Genomic DNA, 18,633 nt, shown 5'->3' on the forward strand with positions numbered 1-18,633 from the left:
GTGTCTTTCTCTCTCAAAAATAAATAAAAAACAAGCAAACAACAAATAAAATCTTTAAAAAATAAAATTGTTTTATTAAAAAAATTTAACGTTTGTTCATTTTTGAGAGAGAGAGAGATCATAAGCAGGGGAGAGGCACGAAGAGAGGGAGACGGAGACTCCCAAGCAGGCTCCACGCTGTAAGCGCAGAGCCTGACGTGGGGCTCGAACTCACGAACGGGGAGATCATGCCTTAGCCGAAATCAAGAGTCAGATGCTTAACCGACTAAGCCACCCAGGCGCCCCTATTTAAAAAACACATAAATAAATCAGGCCATATGACTCACTCCCCCTTTTAAAACCCTCAAACGCTTCCTATAACTTCTGGAATAAAATCCAGTTTCCAAAGCTTTGGTTGCTCAGGCCTTGCCTTTCTCACCCTCCTCTTTGTCCACTAAACTTTTTCGTCCAATGGGCTCAAGCTTTTCTGCCTCAGGGCCCTTGCACTAGCGGCTTCAAGCGCCCGGAACCCTCTTTCCCTCATCCTTTCCTTCGGCTCTCTTCTTCCCATGCTTCAGGTCAGCGCATAGACTGTGACACCTCCCCTGGCGGTGGGGGCCTGGTGGCCTGATTCCAGATTCGCCCCCCCACATCTTACTCTCTATCACACCAGTCTGTGCCTTTCCTTCATAGCTTGTTATCATATCTGTAATTATCGTGTGCATCCATTTCCTTATTTCATCGTGGGGCCTTCTAGAACGTGAGCTGTCTGGGGGCAGGGAACGCGCGTGTCTTATCCACTACTGTATCCGCAGCACCTTTTATTTATTTTTTTTTATAGCGCCTGGCACACAGTAGGTGCTCCACAAACGTTTGTTTGGAAGACGTAAATGAAGAGGCACATTTGACCGTAAACCACCTGACGTCTTTAGGAGATTTGCAGAGTGGTCCGCGAGCACTGCAGGGGCCGTTACAGCTGCTAGTGCCCTTGCCTCCCTGGCTATGCGGCCGGAGGAAGGTAGTCCGTAAGTGTCCGTGAAATTAAGGCAGGAATCCCTGGGCTTTGGGGACAGATTTAGCGTCACGGAAGCTGCGATGTACAGAGAAGCACGTGCAGCCGCGTTGCCTGCTAGAACTCTCCGTGACGACAGAAGTGTTCCGCAGCCGTGTTCCGTCCCTGTCCCCGAGCCGAATGTGGATTTCGTATTTCATTTCATTTTAACTGGACTCAAATGGCCACAGGTCGCTAGTGGCTGCTGTATTGGCCCATTCAGACAATGGGAGGACCCGTCAGGAGGGGGTGAGGGGCCGGGGTGAGTAGAGACTCATTGGCAACAGGAAGAGAGAGGGCTGGATGGTGGGTCTTTAGAGCTAAGTTCACCTTGGGTGTTTGAATGTCACCCGTGAGCCTTTAAGGAGAAGTCACGGCAGAATAGAGTATTTCATTCATTCGTTCATAAGTTTGCCTGGTTATTTTGTTAACCTCTCATCCCCTTCTACCCTGCCTTTCTGTAGGGAATCGTGCCGTTGTATATCTCTTTAAAGTTTATTATAAGAGAGAGAGGGCGCAAGCAGGGGAGAAGCAGAGAGAGAGAGAGAGAGAGAGAGAGAGAGAGAGAGAATCCCAGGCAGGCTCCACGCTGTCAGTGCAGAGCCTGATGTGGGGCTCGGTCCCGCGAACCGGGAGATCATGACCTGAGCCGAAATCGAGAGGCAGACGCTCAACCGACTGAGCCACCGAGGCGCCCCTCCCTTCTGGTTTTTACGTATTCTGACCAGATGTGACTTGTTGTTTGTGGGGCTGTGTTCTTAAGTAAGTGAGACTGCGGTCTTTCTCGTTTGGTTTCCTATTCTTTTTTCTCTAAGGGCCGTGTTGTGAGGGTCCGTCCGTGTTGTCACAGAGCACAGAGCCTGTCCCGGGGTCACTTCTCAGTGCTGCATGACACTCCGGGTGGACACCTACCACGTTTTACCCAGCACGCGCCCGGCGACGGACGCCCGGGGGGCCTCCCCGTTTCCAGGAAAGGAATCTCTTTGTGTCGTGTGCCCCGCGGATGAGTTGCTGGCCATTGGCAATGTGCACGTGGAAGGTGCCTGAGCATCGCGAAAACCAAAATGCATTTCAGAAAGATGTTTCGGAGGGCGCCGGGGTGGCTCAGTCAGTTAAGCGTCCGCCTCTCGGCTTCCGCTCAGGTCACGCAGGATCTTCCGGTTGGTGGGTTCGAGCCCCGCATCGGGCTCTGTGCCGACAGAGCAGAGCCAGCTTGGGGTTCTCTCTCTCCTCCTCTCTCTGCCCCTTCCCTGCTCGTGCTCTCTCTCTCAAAATAAAATAAACTTAAGGGACGCCTGGGTGGCTCAGTCGGTTAAGCGTCCGACTTCAGCTCAGGTCACGCTCTTGCGGTCCCTGAGTTCGAGCCCCGCGTCGGGCTCTGGGCTGATGGCTTGGAGCCTGGAGCCTGCTTCCGATTCTGCGTCTCCCTCTCTCTCTGCCCCTCCCCCGTTCATGCTCTGTCTCTCTCTGTCTCAAAAATAAATAAACGTTAAAAAAAATTAAAAAAAAAAAACTTAAAATAATAATAATAAAAGATGTTTCTGGCTGCCTTCATTTACCCAGTCAAGTAGTTACTGGTCACCTACTACGTGTTGGGTACAGTTTGAGGCACTGAGAATACAGCAGTGGACAAGACAGACAAGATCCCAAGCTTACAAATTACAAACAAGCAAATGTCAGGTACGAATAAATACTACGGTGGAAATCAAGCAGGGCAGCGGGACGGCGGTGGGACAGGCTAAGCTGCTGTGAGGTCCACTGTGCAAAATGGACTGGAGAGGGCAGTTCTGAGGGCGAGGAAACCACGTAGGGGGGAGGCCACTGAGCTGATGTGGGTGAGAGATGCCGACGGTGTGAACCAGGTGGGGGCGGTGGGGTTCACATCTCTGCGCCCCGATATGGTGGAGCCTTTTCCCCAGACAGGGGTCCTGGAGATTTCCCGCTGGCAGCTGGCGATCGTGGGTCTGGGGCTCAGGTGGTCCGGGCCGGAGGCACGGGCTGGGGGGTCACTGGGTTCGGGTTGTCTTTGCCTCCCTAGGGGTGGCATTAACGAAATGCCACAAGCTCGATGCTTAAGATGCTTAGACTCCTAACAGGTCATATTTGAAGCAGGGGGGTGGAGGGGCCTCCACGGGAGGGGTCACAGAGTCAGAAGAAGAGAACTGGGGGGCTCTGACCTTGAGGAAGGGGCGAGGGAGAGGCTGAGGAGTCCCTGGAGAAATCTGAGAGCCAAACGGTCTCCGTGGGCATCTGCCCCGTGGACGGAGGCGAAGGAACGGGGGCAAGCAAGGGTCCGTCGAACGAGGTAGTGCGACCGACGTCAACGCCGGTCCCGAATGCCGGGCCTGGGGAAGAGCAGAGCCTGCGTGATGCAGGCGGCCTCTCGAGACATTTGGTTGGGAAGGAAGAGCCTGACATGTGGAAAGTACTAGAGGGGAGGAGGAAGGTGGAAAAGTGTAGTCCCAGCGCGGTGGCAGGAGGCTGGTGACTCAGAAGAAAGGTCCTGGAGTCAGGCTGCTCTGCGTCTGAACCCCCCGCTTGGCCGGTTCCAGAGCTGTGTGGTCTTGGGCTGCTGGCTTACCTCCACTCTGCCTCAGTCTCCTTATCTGAAGAGCGGGTATAATGATAATAGTACCCACTCCCCAGGGTTGCCGTGAGGAATTAATGACCGAAGTCACCTAGGCTGCTTAGCACAGTGTGTCGCACATAGTTAGGTGCTAAAAAAAAAAAAAAAAATCTCAACTCTTACTGCTCTCGGGTAAAAAAAAAAAACAAAACCCAAAACCAAAAAAACCCAACAAGACAAGGAGGAAGTTTCAAGAAGGACGTGTAAATAATATCCGATGCGGCAGATGGGACAAGGAGACAGGCAGAGGGCGGAGAAAAGGTCAAGGATCTGGCAGTCCTAGCAGAGCTTGGAAGGAGGGGAAGAGGGACGCAAAGGCCGCGGAAGAGTCGACGGGCGAAGAGAAGGCCGCGGGGTCTGGGGCACTTTCGGGAGCGGCCGAGGAGAGAGAGAGAGAGAGAGAGAGCGCGAGCGAGCAGGTGTTAGAGGGGAGAGGGCGGAAGCTCTGGTTTGGGCTGCGAGGAGACGTGTGTCGCCATGGGGATTTGGCACCGGCTCTTAAATCTTTCAAACGGCGTCTCCATTCCACACCGCACATCTTCTTCTCTGCAGGAGCCGCAAAGGGCCACAGTGAAGGAGGCGTTGGTTTTCGCGTTTTGTTTGGTTTTACACCCGAGAACGAGACGGGCGAGGCAGTGAACTTCAAGTGGACGGGGGCAAACGGAGAGAGAGCGACAAAGGAGGACCCTTTTTGCCGGGGTGCCCAGAGCCCTGGCTACCTCAAGCCCCTAAACGTCTGTAAATCCCCAGAAAATCACCCGTGCAGACCCTTCAACTCAACAGGGAAATTAACTGCTTCTCTCGGTGGCAGCTAATTCCTGACCGTGGACATAGGGAGGATGTTACTGTCGTAGGAGTAAGCGTCGTTTCCTGTCGCCAGGCGCCTGCCCCTCAGCGCCCTCACCCAGGGGTCTCCTGACATCTTTTCTTAAAAACTCTTACCGCAAACAGGGCTCATCTTTCCTGAGCTTCCTCTCCTGTCACGGTTTAACCAGCCCACACCTGCACTCTCTCTGTACCTTCTGCGTGCTTCCTCTGCTGCACTGGGAGGTCTCCTGCTCGCCTTGCTCCAGCCCTGCCCTCTTCTGCGTGCCTCGATCTCGGGGCTGGACACAGGTACACGGGTCCTTAACAGTCCGAGGGAGAGTGGTCATTTCTGCATCCTTCGCGGCCTTGCCTCTTGATTTAATTGTTCTCCCGCTTTTTTCTCTTCTTCTATCCGCGGTGCCGGCTGCGCGGGGACACAGAACTGTCGCCTCGGACAGGGCCGGAGGGGTGGGGCGGGCGGAGTAAGCCGCAGGTGGCAGGACGGCGAGGAAGGCGGCGCCGGCGCCTCCGGGAGCGGCCGGCAGAGGGCGCGCCGGGACCGGGATTGGAGGACGGCCGCCGGAGAGCCGCCGCCGAGCCTGGCGCGGACCCCGGGGCTGGAGAGGCGCGCTTGGGGCCCGCGGCGCGTAGGGGCACGAAGGCTGGTCCACGCGCACCGTCCCGGCTAAAAATACGCGCTGCCCGGGTCCGGCAGCGGGGGCGGGGCCCTCGGGAGGAGCGACTCTGGAGCCGCACTACTCTGGGAGGGAGATCGCAGCTCCGGGCCGAGCACCCGGGCTCCGGGGAAACCCGGGGCAAGCTTCGCGCCGGGGCCTCAGTCTTCCCATCTGTGCAACGGGGACCATCCGATTACTCAAGGAACAAGTGAGCGTCCACGTTGTGCCAGGCAGTGCTGCAGGCGTCAGGCACGCCCACCAGCTCCGTCCAGCGCAGCGGGGGCACAGGGCGAGGTACGCTCATATTTTCAAAAACGCCCCGAGGAAAGGAAAGGATGACGTGATGGTGAGGAGGGATAGGTCAGCCGGTACTTGAAAAGGTTGCCCTGCAAATCACGGAGGTGCGTTCTAGGTGGCGGCAAGCGCAGGTGCAGGCAAAGAAGGAAGGCGGGGGAGGCTGCGGGGAGCCGGACATCGCGGCGGCGACGGTCCTTGGGGAGGCTGGGGATGCCTGGAAAGGGCTCGGGGGGAGCTCTCTCCTTTAGGGCGCTGACTGCGCGGACAACGGAGTCGTGCATTCCGCTCTCCGTGCGTCCCACCTCAAAAATAAAAGTGGGAGCGATTGCGAGCTGGGAGAGTCGTTCTTCCGCGGCGCCTGGAGGCTCGCTCGGCGGGCGGGGACCCCGGCCCGGGGCGTGCGGGGCATCCCCCGGGCCGGGAGGAGGCGGTGTGCGGGCACGTGCCGTCTCGAGGGCGGAGATGAGCGGTGCGGCGCGCGGCCAGAGCGGAGGCTGCCGGCCGCGCACCCGGGTCGTCAGGGGCAACCCCGAAGCTGCGCCCCCCCGCCCCGCCCTGCGCGCACAGGCCAGGTGGCGGTTGGGGCGCGACCAGCCCGTTTGATTTCCCGCGGCCGGTGGAAAGGGGCGGAGGGGGAGGGGAAAGGGGCCGTCGGCCAATGGGCTGGGGCGGGGAGGTCACGTGACGGCCTCGGGGCGGGGCCCAGGTGTACTTACGAGGTGGCGAGCCCGGGTCTCGGCCTCCTTGCGAAGCCCGGGAGGCGTGGCCGGCGTGCGGGCCGGGGCGGGGGGGCTGCTCCGCTGGGATTGGCCCGGGGGCGGCAGGCGGGGCCGGCGCGCGCCGCGGCTGCGGGCTGCGATTGGCCTCGTCCCGGGGCCCGCTGCCGGCGCGCGGGCGAGGCTCGGGGCGCGAGGACTGAGCGGGGCGACGGGTTTGCGAGCCGGGGGGAGGGGCCGGGGCGGTGGCGGCGGCGGAGGAGGCGGTGGCGGCGGCGGGGGCCGGTACTGGACCCGGCGGGATGAGCGAGGCGGAGGCGGCAGCAGTGGCGACCGCGGCGACGGTGCCCGCGACGGCGGCAGGGGTGGTGGCGGTGGTGGTACCGGTGCCCGCGGGGGAGCCACAGAAGGCAGGCGGCGGGGCAGGCGGCGGGGTCGGAGCCGCCTCGGGCCCCGCTGCCGGGACCCCCTCGGCGCAGGGTCCCCGCACCCCGGGCAACCCGGCGACGGCAGCCTCGGGGACCCCCGCGCCCGCGGCCCGGAGTCAGGCGGACAAGCCGGTGCTGGGTGAGGGGGGGCGCGTGCCAGAGCGGCTCTGCGGGTGTCGACGGGCTGGGGGAGGGGTGTCGTGGAGCCCACGGAACCCAGAAAGCCGAAGGCGGGCCTGGCCCCGGAGGCTCAAAGGACTAGCTGGGCTGGGGGCAGCTGACCCAAGCGTGTTCCCCTGGTGGGAAGTCCTGCCGCGCCTCCCTGGCAGCAAGGGCGCGGTGGGTAGGTCCAGCTAGGGTCCGGGGCACGTCCCCGCGGCGGGAGACTTGGCCTGGTTGACTCAGCCCGGGCAGCAGGTGCGCTAGGAACCCCTAGGGCAGGACTTGGTGGGCCTGGTGCGTACCTAGTTCTAGGTGAAGGACCCGGATTTGTAGCTCACGAGGGTTAGGGTTAGGGTTAGAAGGGTCATGAAAGCCTGAGCCCTGCTGTACGGGCGCTTCAATGTGGGGGAACCGGGTCAGGATTGCCTCGAAGCCACCGGGCGAAACTGGTGGCTTCAAGTGGAGCTTCATAGGTCATGGCGAGGTGGGTTGGATCTGGAGTGCCTCCAAACTGAGTCCAACTCTCTCTCTTCCCCCCCATCTTCTTGTCCCCACTGCGCTTCTGCCTGGCAGCCATCCAGGTCCTGGGCACCGTCAAATGGTTCAACGTCCGGAACGGTTACGGATTCATCAACAGGTATCTGAGAACCCCAGGTGTGTGTGGGGGGGGGGGTGGGGGGACTGGTGTTTTCCAGACTGGCCTGTGGGGCTGGACACCTTCCCAGCCCCATCTCTCCCCCTGCCGAGGCACGTGGTTGCAGTGTCCAGCTGACGCTGCTTGAAAGTCTTTAACCACAGCACAAACGTGGGCGCGATGGAGCCGCCTCGGAATCTTCAAGGGCGGCAGAGAGTTAATGATCTAGGAACTTGGCCAACCTGGCTCCGGGCCTCCCGCTGCTCGTCTGTCTCACCTTGTGCTTTGGTTTGCTTCACCTCTGGGGCCGAATGTACCTGCTGTCTGCGCCTCGGGGCTCGGGGCTGGGGTCCTCACTCGTTTCCCGTGCAGGGCGGCTCCCAGAACGGTCCCCTGACTCGCGGCCCTTAGAAAGGGCTGCTGGCTCATTTGAATCCCCCACCTGACGGGCCCGGGCTGGCCGGAGGCCGGTGCCGGCTGGGGGCTGGGGCCGAGGCAGGAAGCCAGCCCCCGAAGACAGAGGCAGCTGCTGCTGCTTCTCTTCGGTTGGGCTGCTGGGAGCGACTGTGGTGGCTGATTGTGAGCAGAGCCAGGTCTCCCCCAGCGGGCCCTTCCCCAGCCCGGGCACCCTGCCCAGCCCAGCCCTCCTGGGAGGCCCCAGTTCCCTCTTAGCAGGCTGACCTTTGTACAGATCCCAGTGCTTTAAAGCTAGAACATTTGATCTAGGGAAGGATCCCTCCCTAATTCTGGAAACTGAGGACTCCCGGGAGGTTCTGAAGGAAAACCTTTGCGTTCTCCCCTCCCCGCCGTGGGATGCTAGGCTAAACTGGGGTAACTGGCGAGCAGGCAGAGAGAAGGATCGAGTATGATCTTGTTTCTCACCCTTGGTCCCTGGGTGTGTTGAGTGGGGGCCTGACCCTGGGGTTCCCCTCTGGGCTGAGGGCGAGAATCAAGTCTTGGGGATGTTCAGAGCAGGCTCTTGACAAGTTGTCCCCTTCTCAGACATATTCTCCTCCGCCCACACCCCACCTTCCTCCTTGACTGTAGGAGGGAAGACACGGGGATTTTCCAGCCGGGATGGGGGTTGGAACAGAGGGGGTGCTGGCCAGGGACAGTTACACCCAGTCCTGCCAGGTCCTACGGTGCCCCTGGGGTGGAGAGTTGCATCCTCGGCAGGTAAGAGCTGGCCCAGCTGCTTCAAGGTGACTTTGCAAACCCCCCCCCCCCCCGCCCTTACAAAGCCCATGCTTTTCAGGGAGGTTTTTGGAGCTTCCAGCTCCTGTCCCCCCATGGGTCCTGTGTACCCCCAAGAAGCCAGGGGATGCTGGCCTGCTGCTTTGAGGACTAGGCAGCTCGGGAGGCCTCACCAAGGTCACCCCCCCCAACAACCCCTCCTGTTCTGTAGGAATGACACCAAGGAGGATGTCTTTGTTCACCAGGTAAGTGCTGGGTCGTCTTTGGGTGGGGGGAGAACCCACCCTCTCCTGGAAGGCCCATGCCATAATCCTTAGCCGCACACAGCGTTTCTCCTGCCTTCCCCTCGCACAGCGGGCCCCGCAGGAAATGGTCCCCCTCCACCCGCCTCAGGTGCCTGTGTTAACCACCATGGGCCCCACTTGTGTCAGGGTGTCTTTGTGAGAAGCAACTTGTTGCCCTCCGGTCATGGCATGCTCACTACCTACATCGGGACGCGTTGACACAAGAAGGAATCCTAGGCAGTGTTCAGAGGGAAAGGACACAGGCTAGCGATACTGGGGTGCGCTGGTTCTCAAAGCGTGGGCCCCGCGGCAGCAGCATCACCTGGCGGCCAGGTTCTCGGGCCCCACCCCAGACGTGCCGAATCAGTCCGGCTCGGGGAGGAGCCCGCCCACCTGTTGTAACGAGCTCTCCAGGTGATGCTGATGCGGCCCCAGTTTGAGAACCGCTGCCGTGGCGGCCGGAGCTCCCAGGTGAGAGGCGCGGCGCGTTTTACCCACTTTGCAACTTCGGGCGCCTCCGCTGTGTGTTCTGCCTTGAGTTCTAGTCTCTGGCCTCCCTTTCGGAAACCCCTGCGGGGCGAAGGGAGGAGGGAGTGCGCCCCGGGGCGGTGCTGAGGGCACGGGCTGCCGGGAGGCCCTAGTTCGCGGCTTCTCCCCCACTAAGCTGGGCCTGCCTCGGCGCTCACCCTGCGGCCCGGCCACGAGGAAGGAAGGTGCTGAAGACCGAGAAATGGGGTGGCGGACCCGGCGGGGGTGGGGGGAGGGAGGCCGCGGGCCCGCTGCCCTCACCTTCCCGTGGCCTTTCCCCTCCCAGACGGCCATTAAAAGAAACAACCCCAGGAAGTTCCTGCGCAGCGTGGGCGACGGGGAGACGGTGGAGTTCGATGTCGTGGAGGGAGAGAAGGTTCGGGCGGCGGCGGGGGGCGGGGCCCGTTAGCCCGGGGCCTCCAGACCGCATCCCTGCCCCGCACCCGGTGACCTCCGGGCTTCTCCGTCGTGCACCCAGCACTTGCTGGCGTCTGTCCGGCCCCCACCCCCGAGGGTCCGGGAGCCGCTCTTTCCTTCCGCGGGGGAGGCCGGAGCCGGAGGGAAGCGGGACGCGGGGAAGGAGGTTCGGGACCGCGTGTGGCTGGGCCAGGGTCTCACGGCGCGCTCCCCGCCCCCTCCCCAGGGCGCCGAAGCTGCGAACGTAACTGGGCCGGGGGGGCGTGCCAGTCAAGGGCAGCCGCTACGCCCCCAACCGACGCCGGTTCCGCCGCTTCATCCCCCGGCCGCGCCCGGCCGCCCCGCCGCCCATGGTGGCCGAGGCCCCGTCGGGCGGGACGGAGCCAGGCAGCGAAGGGGAGCGCGCCGAGGACTCCGGGCAGAGGCCCAGGCGGCGGCGCCCGCCCCCTTTCTTCTACCGACGGCGCTTTGTGAGAGGCCCTCGGCCCCCCAACCAGCAGCAGCCTATAGAGGTGAGGGGGCCTGGGGACGTGGAACCCGCTACCACCCCGGGAAGGGCGCCCGCGAGAACAGAGACCCCCGGAGGGCTGGGAAGGGCCGCCGACGCCCGGCGCCGGGCGGCCTCGTTCCCCAGGCTCCCCCAGGCCTTCGTGTGTTCCTAGGGCACCGATGGGGTGGCGCCCAAAGAGACAGCCCCATTGGAGGGGGACCAACAGCAGGGAGACGAGCGGGTCCCCCCACCCAGATTCCGGCCTAGGTACCGAAGGTGAGAGTCCCTCTCTGGGGCTGTCTTCCCTCTGCTGTCCGGCCTTGGGAAGGGCCAAGTTCTAGGAGAATCTGGAGCCGGCGGTGAGGGGCTGGCAGCTCCGTGATGGCTGATAAGGGTCCCGGTGGGGGAGAGCGTTGGAAGCCTGGCTCCTGGGGCGGGGGCGCCGGATGGGGAGGCGCCACCGTCCCCCTCTGCTGGGGGAGCCCCGGGAGGGAGGGAGGGAAGTGGGGCACATTGGGTCCCTGCTCCCCGCACGGCCCCCCTGCTCCTCTCCCCAGGCCTTTCCGCCCCAGGCCGCCCCGGCAGCCTACCACAGAAGGTGGGGATGGTGAGACCAAGCCCAGCCAGGGCCCCGCGGACGGGTCCCGGCCCGAGCCCCAGCGCCCACGAAACCGCCCGTACTTCCAGCGACGGCGGCAGCAGCCGCCCGGACCTAGGCAGCCCACAGCGCCGGAGGTGAGCACCTGGGCCGCTTGGGGGTGGGGGGCAGGTTAGAGAAGAGGCTGGGGCCCACTCCCCCCTCCCCTTCCCGCTCACCCAGCCCCGCCCCCCACCTGAACCAGAGAGCCCAGACTGCAAGGCCCCCCATCCTCCAGGCCACGCAGCCCAGGTGCCCCCCCCCCCAAGCCCCTGCAGACCCCTCTCTTGCGCTGCTTGGGCCACTGCGGCCGCTCGTGGGTGCGAGCTGGGGAGGAGCGGAAAGAAAAAGGGTGCGAGAAGGCTGGGGTCGGGGGCTGACCGCCCCTGTTCTCTCTAGACCTCAGCCCCCATCAACAGTGGGGAGCCCCCCACCACCATACTGGAGTGACCCCCACTCGAAGGACACGTAGAGCTAACATCTGGTGAGCGGCGGCCCCGGGCGCCGGGCGGTGGGGCGCTGTGCCTGAGGAGTCCCCACTCACCCTTTACCCGTTTCTCTCTCTCAGGTTATCTGCCAGTTTTTCCAACTGCCCTGCCCCCCCCCCAGCATCCCCTCCCCCCTTCCCCCAATTCCTGACATCAAAACGGCGGCTTTCCCCTTTTCCTTGAGACTCAGGAGGGCAAAACGACCGCCTTTTGCTTTCTCTCCCTCCCACCGTGGGTGGAGGGAAGGGACCCAGCCTTCTTGTTCAGAGGCCCCACCGCCCTCCCCCGAATCAGGCTGAGAAGGAACCAGCCGGCCCTTCCCTCCTACTGGTTGTTTTCTTTCCCACCCAGTTTATTTTTCGTCTCCCTTCCAGCCCGTCCCTCTGAAGCCATTTTATGAACCGTCGTGTACCACCTGAGCCTCCAGTAAAAACGAAAACAGGCTTTTCTGTGGTCTTGTCTCTGCCTCTTTTCTGTGGAGAATCCCTGCTAAGGCCCCATGGAAGGGGAGGCAGGGCCAGGCCTTGAGCCCTCCTCCTGGCGTCTCTGGCCCGTGAGAGTCCCTTTCCCATCCGTAACCTGGGGCTGGCGTGTCTCCTGCGGGACGAACGGTCTGGAGAGTCCTGAGAGCAGCTCTGGCACTTTCGGCTCCAGCTTACTGCTCATTTACCGCCGATGAGAGCGATGACTGGGGGCGCCCCGCAGGCTCGGTGTAGAGCCTGTGACTCTTGATCTCAGGGCCACGGGTTCAGTCCCCGTGTCGCCACGTCGGGTGTGTGTTTTGGGTTTTTTAAAACAATGACTGGAAACAGAAGTGGGGGCGGATGGCTGCCTATGGAGGATTCTTTGGCCTCGAGCTAAGGCAGGGTGAGAGAGACAGCGGGGGGGGGGGGGGGCTGTGCTCGCTGCCAGCCGGTCCTCGGGCACCCCCACGACAGGACGCGCACCTTGGATGGCGACTTTATGTCTGCGTCTCCTACATACACGTCGTACAACAGACCTTTGGTTCCTTCTCCCTGCCCCTTTTCCAAACATATACAAAAATATCGAAAGGCTCCTCCCACCCCCTGTTTACAGGCCGCCTTTCAAATTCCTCTTTCCCTTAGTTGGTCAAAAGCTTGTGGGTGCAACACCCTTCGGGACGGGAGAAGAGACCAGAGCGGGGCCCCCTCTCCCCGCGCGTTGGCCCGTGCTCCCCTCTTGCCCCAGAAGGTTGGGCCCAGAGGGCTGAGCCTGCCAGGAGAGGGGAGCGTAGGCCCTGGGAGGGGGCGTCCTCTGGGAGGGGTCGAAACCGGACCCGCCTGGCCCAGAGTCTATGAGGCAAGAGCTCAGAGCCAAGTGCCAGAGGAGGAGGGCGAGTCCGAGGTGGCAGGGGCCACGGCTCCGGTCCTCTCTGCTTCAGTCTGCCCACTGAACAGTCCCCGGGCCTCCCCTCCCTGCAGCCCCCCTTCTCTAGCAAGGGAGCCACGTCTTCTGGAACTGAGGGTGGAGGGTGGGGGGTGGGTGGGGTGGGCCACGGAGGAAGGAGGGGGCGAGACGGGAGAACGGCCCACCCTGACGGCCACAGCCTAATCACACCACATCAATAATCCACGAGTCACACGAGGGGACTGAGGCGTTGCCAAGACCGCCCTTCCCTCCAGCTTCCCGACCCCCCCCCCCAGGCTGCAGGGGCTCCTCCGCCCTGGAAGTAACAGGGAAGAGAGGGTTAAAGTGCACAGGTGAGGAGGGGGTCTGGGTGGGGGTGGGGGTGGGCGAGAGCACGGCCCTCCCGCCCCTGCCAGGCCCCTCAGTCATTCTCATCGTCCGGCCCCAAGTACTCCAGTTCCGTGCTGGGCTTCACCTCCTGCTCTAAGAGAGAGGGCGTCCGGCGGAAGTCGGCAGAGATCTGGTCAAATGTCCGGCCTCGGGTCTCAGGCACTCTTAGGAAGGTGAAGGTGAAAAAGCAGAGCAGAAGGACGGCGAACAGAAGGAAGACGTATGGACCCATCGCCTCCTGGACAGGCGGAGGAAGAGGTGTTGGCGGAGGGGGGGGGGGGGGGAGGAAGCAAGGGGGCTGGCGGGGACCTGCCCCACCCTGGCCTACCGGGTAGGAGGCGGGACGGGGGCAGGGCACCTACCGCTATGTACTGGAAACCCATGCCGATGATGAAGTTGCACGTCCAGTTGGAGAAACCAGCCACGGCCATGGCCGCCGGGCGGGGGCCCTGGCTGAACAGCTCAGCCACGATGAACCAGGGGATGGGCCCAGGGCCAATCTCAAAGAATGCCACAAAGCCGAAGATGGCCACGATGGAGACGTAGCTCATGGCTGGAACCCGCTCCTGGGGGACGGGCAAGGAGAGGAGGGAATTCAGGTCCCGTCTTTCTGGATCTTCCTTTGCTCTCAGTGCAGAGAGCTGACATCTACCCCTCCCAGCAGCTCACGGAAGAGCCTGCCACCCTAAGCTAGAACAGGTCTTGGAGCATTTCTGACCACTGACATCCAGCCGGCTGCCCAACTGCTACTCCGTTCAGGGCAGAGAGAATGTTCTACGTTCCCAGCTATCAAGGTGGTCGCTTCTCCGGGCGCCTGGGTGGCTCAGTCCGTCAAGCGTCTGACTCTTGATTTCGACCCAGGTCGTGATCTCATGGTTCTGTGGGTTCGAGCCCCGCATTGGGCTCTGCACGGACTGCGTGAAACCTGCCGGGGATTCTCTCTCTCCCTCTCGCTCTGCCCTTCCCCTGCTTGCGCTCTCTCCCCCTCTCTCTCTCAAAAAAAAAAAAAAAGAAAAAAGAAAAAAGAAAAAAGAAAAGCTAGTTGGTTCTCTCTTGGTTCTCAAACTGCATCCTTAGGAATTGTTGTTCCTAAAACTAGACAGTGGCTCTCCTCCCTGGCTGCCAGGGTTCTGTCCGAGCTTCCTCCCAGAGCAGGAAGAGGTGCAGGAACATAGGGGAACGCGGACCATGGTCCCGGCCCGAGGCTGGCCCCAGTGCTCCTCGGGGCGGTGCCCTCGGGCTGGGCCGCTGGCTCCCTCCCCCTCCCCAGGCCTCACCAGCAGCAGCAAAGCTACGGTCATCAAGATGGCACATCCACACATCCCCGCCAGGCCCAGGAGGTGGAGGGTCCGACGCCCCGCGCGCTCTACCAAGAACACCTGCGAGGAAGAGTCACGGCTTGGCAGGGGGCCTCCGGGCACAGGAGCGGGAGGGACTGGGCGGGTGGGGGCTCGTGGGGGACACGAAGGCGATGGTGGGCGCCCACAGTTACCGAGACCAAGGTGAAGACCGTGTTGACCACGCCGGCCCCTATGGTGGCGTAGGCTGGCCGTCCTACCCCTGCTGTCTCGAAGATGCTGGTTGAATAGTAGAACACCTAGGAGCGGGGGAGAAGAGAAGGGGATGGCAGGGGTGTCCCTCCCTCCCCTGGTGGCCACACCAAGCCCGACCGACCCGAGTTTGAACACAGGGAGCCTGCGCCCTTCTTCTCCCCTCCTCTTGGGCCGGGCCCCGACCCCTGCCCTTCCCGGAGGCTGCGACTCGCGTACAGCGTTGATGCCCGAGAGCTGCTGACTCAGCTGCAGCACGACAGCGATGGCCAGGGGCTGCCGGTGGGTGCGGCTGCCCAGGAGCTGGAGCAGGGACAGCGGCCGCTCCCGCTCCAGCTTCCGCTTCTCCTCCTTCAGCTCAGCCAGCGCTCCAGACACGTCAGCCCAGCCCGTGAGGCGCTTCAGGCCTGGGGGCGAGGAGGGTGGGGCCTGAGAGGGAGGGCGGGTGGGGAGGCGGGGAGGGGGTCTGGGAGGGCAGGGAGGGGGACCAGGGAGGGCAGGGAGGGGACCTGGGGGGGGGGGCTGGGAGGGCGGCCGAGCAAGGTGGGGCACAGGCTCACTCTTTCTGGCCGGCCCCTCCAGGTTCCGGCTGATGTAGAGGTAGCGGGGGCTTTCCGGGCACAGGGGCAGTAGGACCAGCTGCAGGAGGGCAGGCAGCACCGTGATGCCCAGCAGTAGTGGCCACAGGGTGGCCGTGCCCAGCATGGACTCCAAGCCCAGCACCTGAGGAACGAGGGTGGGCAACGGGACAGGCCATTCAGCCCGGAGCCCCCCCCCAGCCCCCCGCCCCCCCCAGCCACTCATAAGGCCTGGCCCAGTCACCTGGGCGATCAGAATGCCAATGACGATGGCCAGTTGGTTGAGCGTCCCCAAGGCGCCCCGCAAGTGAGTGGGGGCGATCTCCCCCACGTACATGGGCACCAGCCCCGACGTGAGCCCTGGGCAGAGGGAAGAAGAGAGGGCTGAGGGCAGCTGGCCACTCCCCCCTGCAGGTTCAGTGATGGTGAACGGACAAGATAGCCGGGCACTGGGCAGGGCCGTGGCGCCTGTCGGTACCTGAGTAGGCGCCAATGAGGAACCGTCCCAGAATGAGCATCTCGTAGGACGCAGCAGCATTGGCCAGGCCCATGAGGGTGCCCCCCAGCACCGCCAGGATGTTGTTGACCAGCATGGCCCTCTTCCTGACGGGCAAAGAGTGGGGCTGGAAGTTAGGGTGCCATGCTGTGACCCCTGGTCCTGTCCCTCACCCCTGCCCTCCAGGCCCATACCTTCCCAGCCACTGAGAGACGACACCAATGAGGAAAGAGGAGATCATGCCGCCCACAGAAAAGATGGCCACGGACAGAGCCCAGAGGGTGGTGAGGGTGCCTGGCGGGATGGAGCTGGGTCCCTCCGGCCCCTGCCTCCCCAGCCACGTCTCATTGTAGCTCTGTTCAATCACCTGGGGGGACAGCGTAAGAGTGACTGCCTGCAGAGACGTCTCCCTCTGCTGTCCCTTGCTGTCCCCTGCCCTCGTTGTGTAGACAGTCCACACTCTGCCAGCCACAGACCCCTCACCTTCTGCGGGGCATTGATGACCCCAATGTTATAGCCAAACTGGAGGGAGCCAAGCACAGCAGAGAACACGGCGAGGACCAGGGTCCCAGTTACTCGCTGCCGCGGGGGCTCCCCGTCCTGGGTAGGCAGAAGAAGAGACGAGGCATGTCACACAGAATCATGCTTCCTTTCTATCCTCCAGGGGCCCGGGCCCAGCCGGAGCTTTAAGATGCTGGGTTCTATCCAACATGTTGGGTGAGGGAAACTGGGCCATATTAGGAATAGAGCAAAGATCTCAGTGTAAACAGGAGTAGGAAGAACCCAACAGTGATCAGCCATGAAAAAGAAAAAAAAAAAAAAAAAAAAAAAAAACACCACCACCAAAACTGGATCTTTGGGTCCAGCAAGCTGAGAAATGTTTGAGGACCTCGGGCCTCACCATTCCTCTGTGACCTTGGGACAGGCTTGGCCTTAAGACTTGAGTTGGAATTTGGGTGACCTTGGGTGAGTCCCTTCCCCACCCTGAGCCTAGGTTTCCACTGGGTTGGGGGGCGGGGGCGGGTAGGGGTGATGTTGCCTGCTTTGCCTACCTGTCAGTAAAAGTCAGAAAGTCAAAGTCAAATGTTAACAGTATTCCGGACACTGCTGGATTGATAAAGCGAAGTGGGCCTTATCATCCGCCTCTGCCCTCTTTCCTCTCCCCCTCTGGGGGCTCCCTCAGCGGGCTCCCGGAGGCGCCCAACAGGCTCAACAAAAGACAATTCCAAAAAGGACATCGCGGTCATTCCTCCCCGCATATGGCCCTTGGGGTGGCCTTCTCTGTCCCCGCCCCGGCCTCCCTTCCCCCTCCAGGCTCCGACGAAGGGCGGGGGGCCGTGCCCGGCTTCTGTCTGGGGGAGCCAGGCCCAGGGGATGGGGGCGGGAAGGTGGTGTGAGGGGCGGTGGCGGTGGTGGCCGCTCGCTGGCGGTACAGACTGTCTCTCGGCGGAAACCTGAGCTGGGGGAGGGGGGGGCTGACACTCCCCTCAGCCCCTCCACCAACCGTGGGGCTGAGGGAAAGTTCAGCGTCCTGGAGGACGGCCAGGGGTGGGGGTGGGGGCCCACGGAGAGCCTCCGGTCCTCGAAAAACTTCCCGAGAGAGCCGGGACAGACGGACAGCTCCAGGAGGGCACGGCTCGCCTGGATCTGCTTTCTCAAGCTGGATCGAGGGCAGGGTGTCCCCGATCCCGGCGCAGCGCGCCTCGTACTGGAGAAGGGAGCGAACCCTGGACTCGGGAAATCCAGTGGTGGCCCGTGTCCCCGAACTGTCCCCGAGACCCACTCAGCCTCTTGGAAGGACTGGAATCCCACAGTCACGGGTTGCCCCGCAGGGGTATAAATAGCCAGGCCCCCACCCCCCCCCCCCCCCCCCCCCCCTGCGCCTGCGCAGGGACCGCCCCCTAGCTGACCCCAAAGGCGACCCCAGCCCGAGTAAAGAGGGCCCTGTGCCCCCGTCCCGCCCCCGCATGCTGAACCCTACTTCGGAGCCGATCTGTTGGAAACCCGACGGCATCTTGTCTCAAGAACCGGAGGCGCAGGAGCAGCAGTTAACGGGGAGGCGACTGGGGGTCGGCGGTCCCGGCCTGGCGGGCCGAGGGCGCGGGGCGACGGGCGTCCCGGAGCGACCGCGCGGAGGGCGAGCCTGGCGGGACCCACTGCCGCGAGCCAAGGATGCAGAGAGCGGCAGGGCTCCCCGGGATCTGGCGCAGCGGGGCTGGGGGGAGAGACCCGAAGAGCCCCCGCAGCCCCCACGGGCCACGCCCTTCGCAGCACCCATTGGCCAGGAGCCCGCACACCCCAGAAGGCCACGCCCCTCCCTAAGCCTAGTGTTTAGAATTTGGCACCGGGGAGCGGGTGGGGCCGGCGAGACCACGCCTCCCCGACGTGCCCGACGGGACACGCCCCGCGGGTTCCCGCCCGCCTCCCGCGGGCAAGTTTGGAGACCGGGTCCCAGGACACAGCGGCCCCGCCCCGCCGCGTGCGGAGACTCCGCCCCGCAGCCGGGGTTGGGGCCGTAGAGGCGACTTGGGTGCCCTTCGCCGAGGGTTGGGACCGCGGGGTCCGGGAGGAGGGGATGCGGCAGGTAGGCTGGCCCGGGAGAGAAGTCTGGCGGCCCGACGCAGCGCGCGCGAGGTGGCGCGCGGGGTGGCTGGGGAGCAATGGCCTGGAGTAACCCCCCCGCGTCTATTTTTAGCTCCCAAGTTGGGAGATGCCAAATGTCAGGTCCCGGGTGTCCCGGCCTGTCCCGGGCGGGGGAGGGCAGGGAGATGGAGCCTTAAAGGGTCCGAGACGCGCTAACCACGCGGGGACGGCCCGGGTGTGTGTGTGGGGGGGG

General features: G+C 63.1%; 2 protein-coding genes across 2 annotated transcripts; one reads left to right on the forward strand and one right to left on the reverse strand.

The window, feature by feature from the left end:
* The first annotated feature begins 6,417 nt into the window (after positions 1 to 6,417).
* On the forward strand, positions 6,418 to 11,868 carry YBX2 (Y-box binding protein 2). Its single transcript, XM_049637103.1, is given in 10 exon segments — positions 6,418 to 6,720; positions 7,317 to 7,380; positions 8,783 to 8,816; positions 9,670 to 9,759; positions 10,027 to 10,056; positions 10,058 to 10,312; positions 10,463 to 10,566; positions 10,848 to 11,025; positions 11,327 to 11,411; positions 11,496 to 11,868. Coding segments are annotated over 9 exon segments (1,071 nt in total). The 5' UTR covers positions 6,418 to 6,455; the 3' UTR covers positions 11,378 to 11,411; positions 11,496 to 11,868.
* Positions 11,869 to 12,316: 448 nt separating this feature from the next.
* Positions 12,317 to 17,811, reverse strand: SLC2A4 (solute carrier family 2 member 4). Its single transcript, XM_049635368.1, has 12 exons — positions 17,779 to 17,811; positions 17,302 to 17,505; positions 16,281 to 16,412; positions 15,992 to 16,164; positions 15,780 to 15,904; positions 15,546 to 15,661; positions 15,284 to 15,446; positions 14,943 to 15,130; positions 14,666 to 14,770; positions 14,451 to 14,552; positions 13,536 to 13,739; positions 12,317 to 13,411 (listed from the first exon to the last, which is right to left on the reverse strand). The coding sequence occupies exons 1-12, from the start codon at positions 17,809 to 17,811 to the stop codon at positions 13,205 to 13,207; spliced, it is 1,752 nt and encodes a 583-aa protein (XP_049491325.1). The 3' UTR covers positions 12,317 to 13,204.
* Between the last annotated feature and the right edge of the window lie 822 nt (positions 17,812 to 18,633).

The sequence above is a fragment of the Panthera uncia genome, chromosome E1 (genome assembly GCF_023721935.1).
Source record: "Panthera uncia isolate 11264 chromosome E1, Puncia_PCG_1.0, whole genome shotgun sequence".
In the NCBI taxonomy this organism is placed as follows: domain Eukaryota; kingdom Metazoa; phylum Chordata; class Mammalia; order Carnivora; family Felidae; genus Panthera; species Panthera uncia.

Coding starts and splice junctions, on each gene's coding strand:
- SLC2A4 (XM_049635368.1), bottom strand. CDS start 17,811: ATGCCGTCGGGTTTCCAACAGATCGGCTCCGAA. Junction 15,131..15,283: donor GGAGGGGCCGGCCAGAAAGA/GTGAGCCTGTGC, acceptor CCTCGCCCCCAG/GCCTGAAGCGCCTCACGGGC. Junction 14,553..14,665: donor CGGTCTTCACCTTGGTCTCG/GTAACTGTGGGC, acceptor TCTTCCTCGCAG/GTGTTCTTGGTAGAGCGCGC.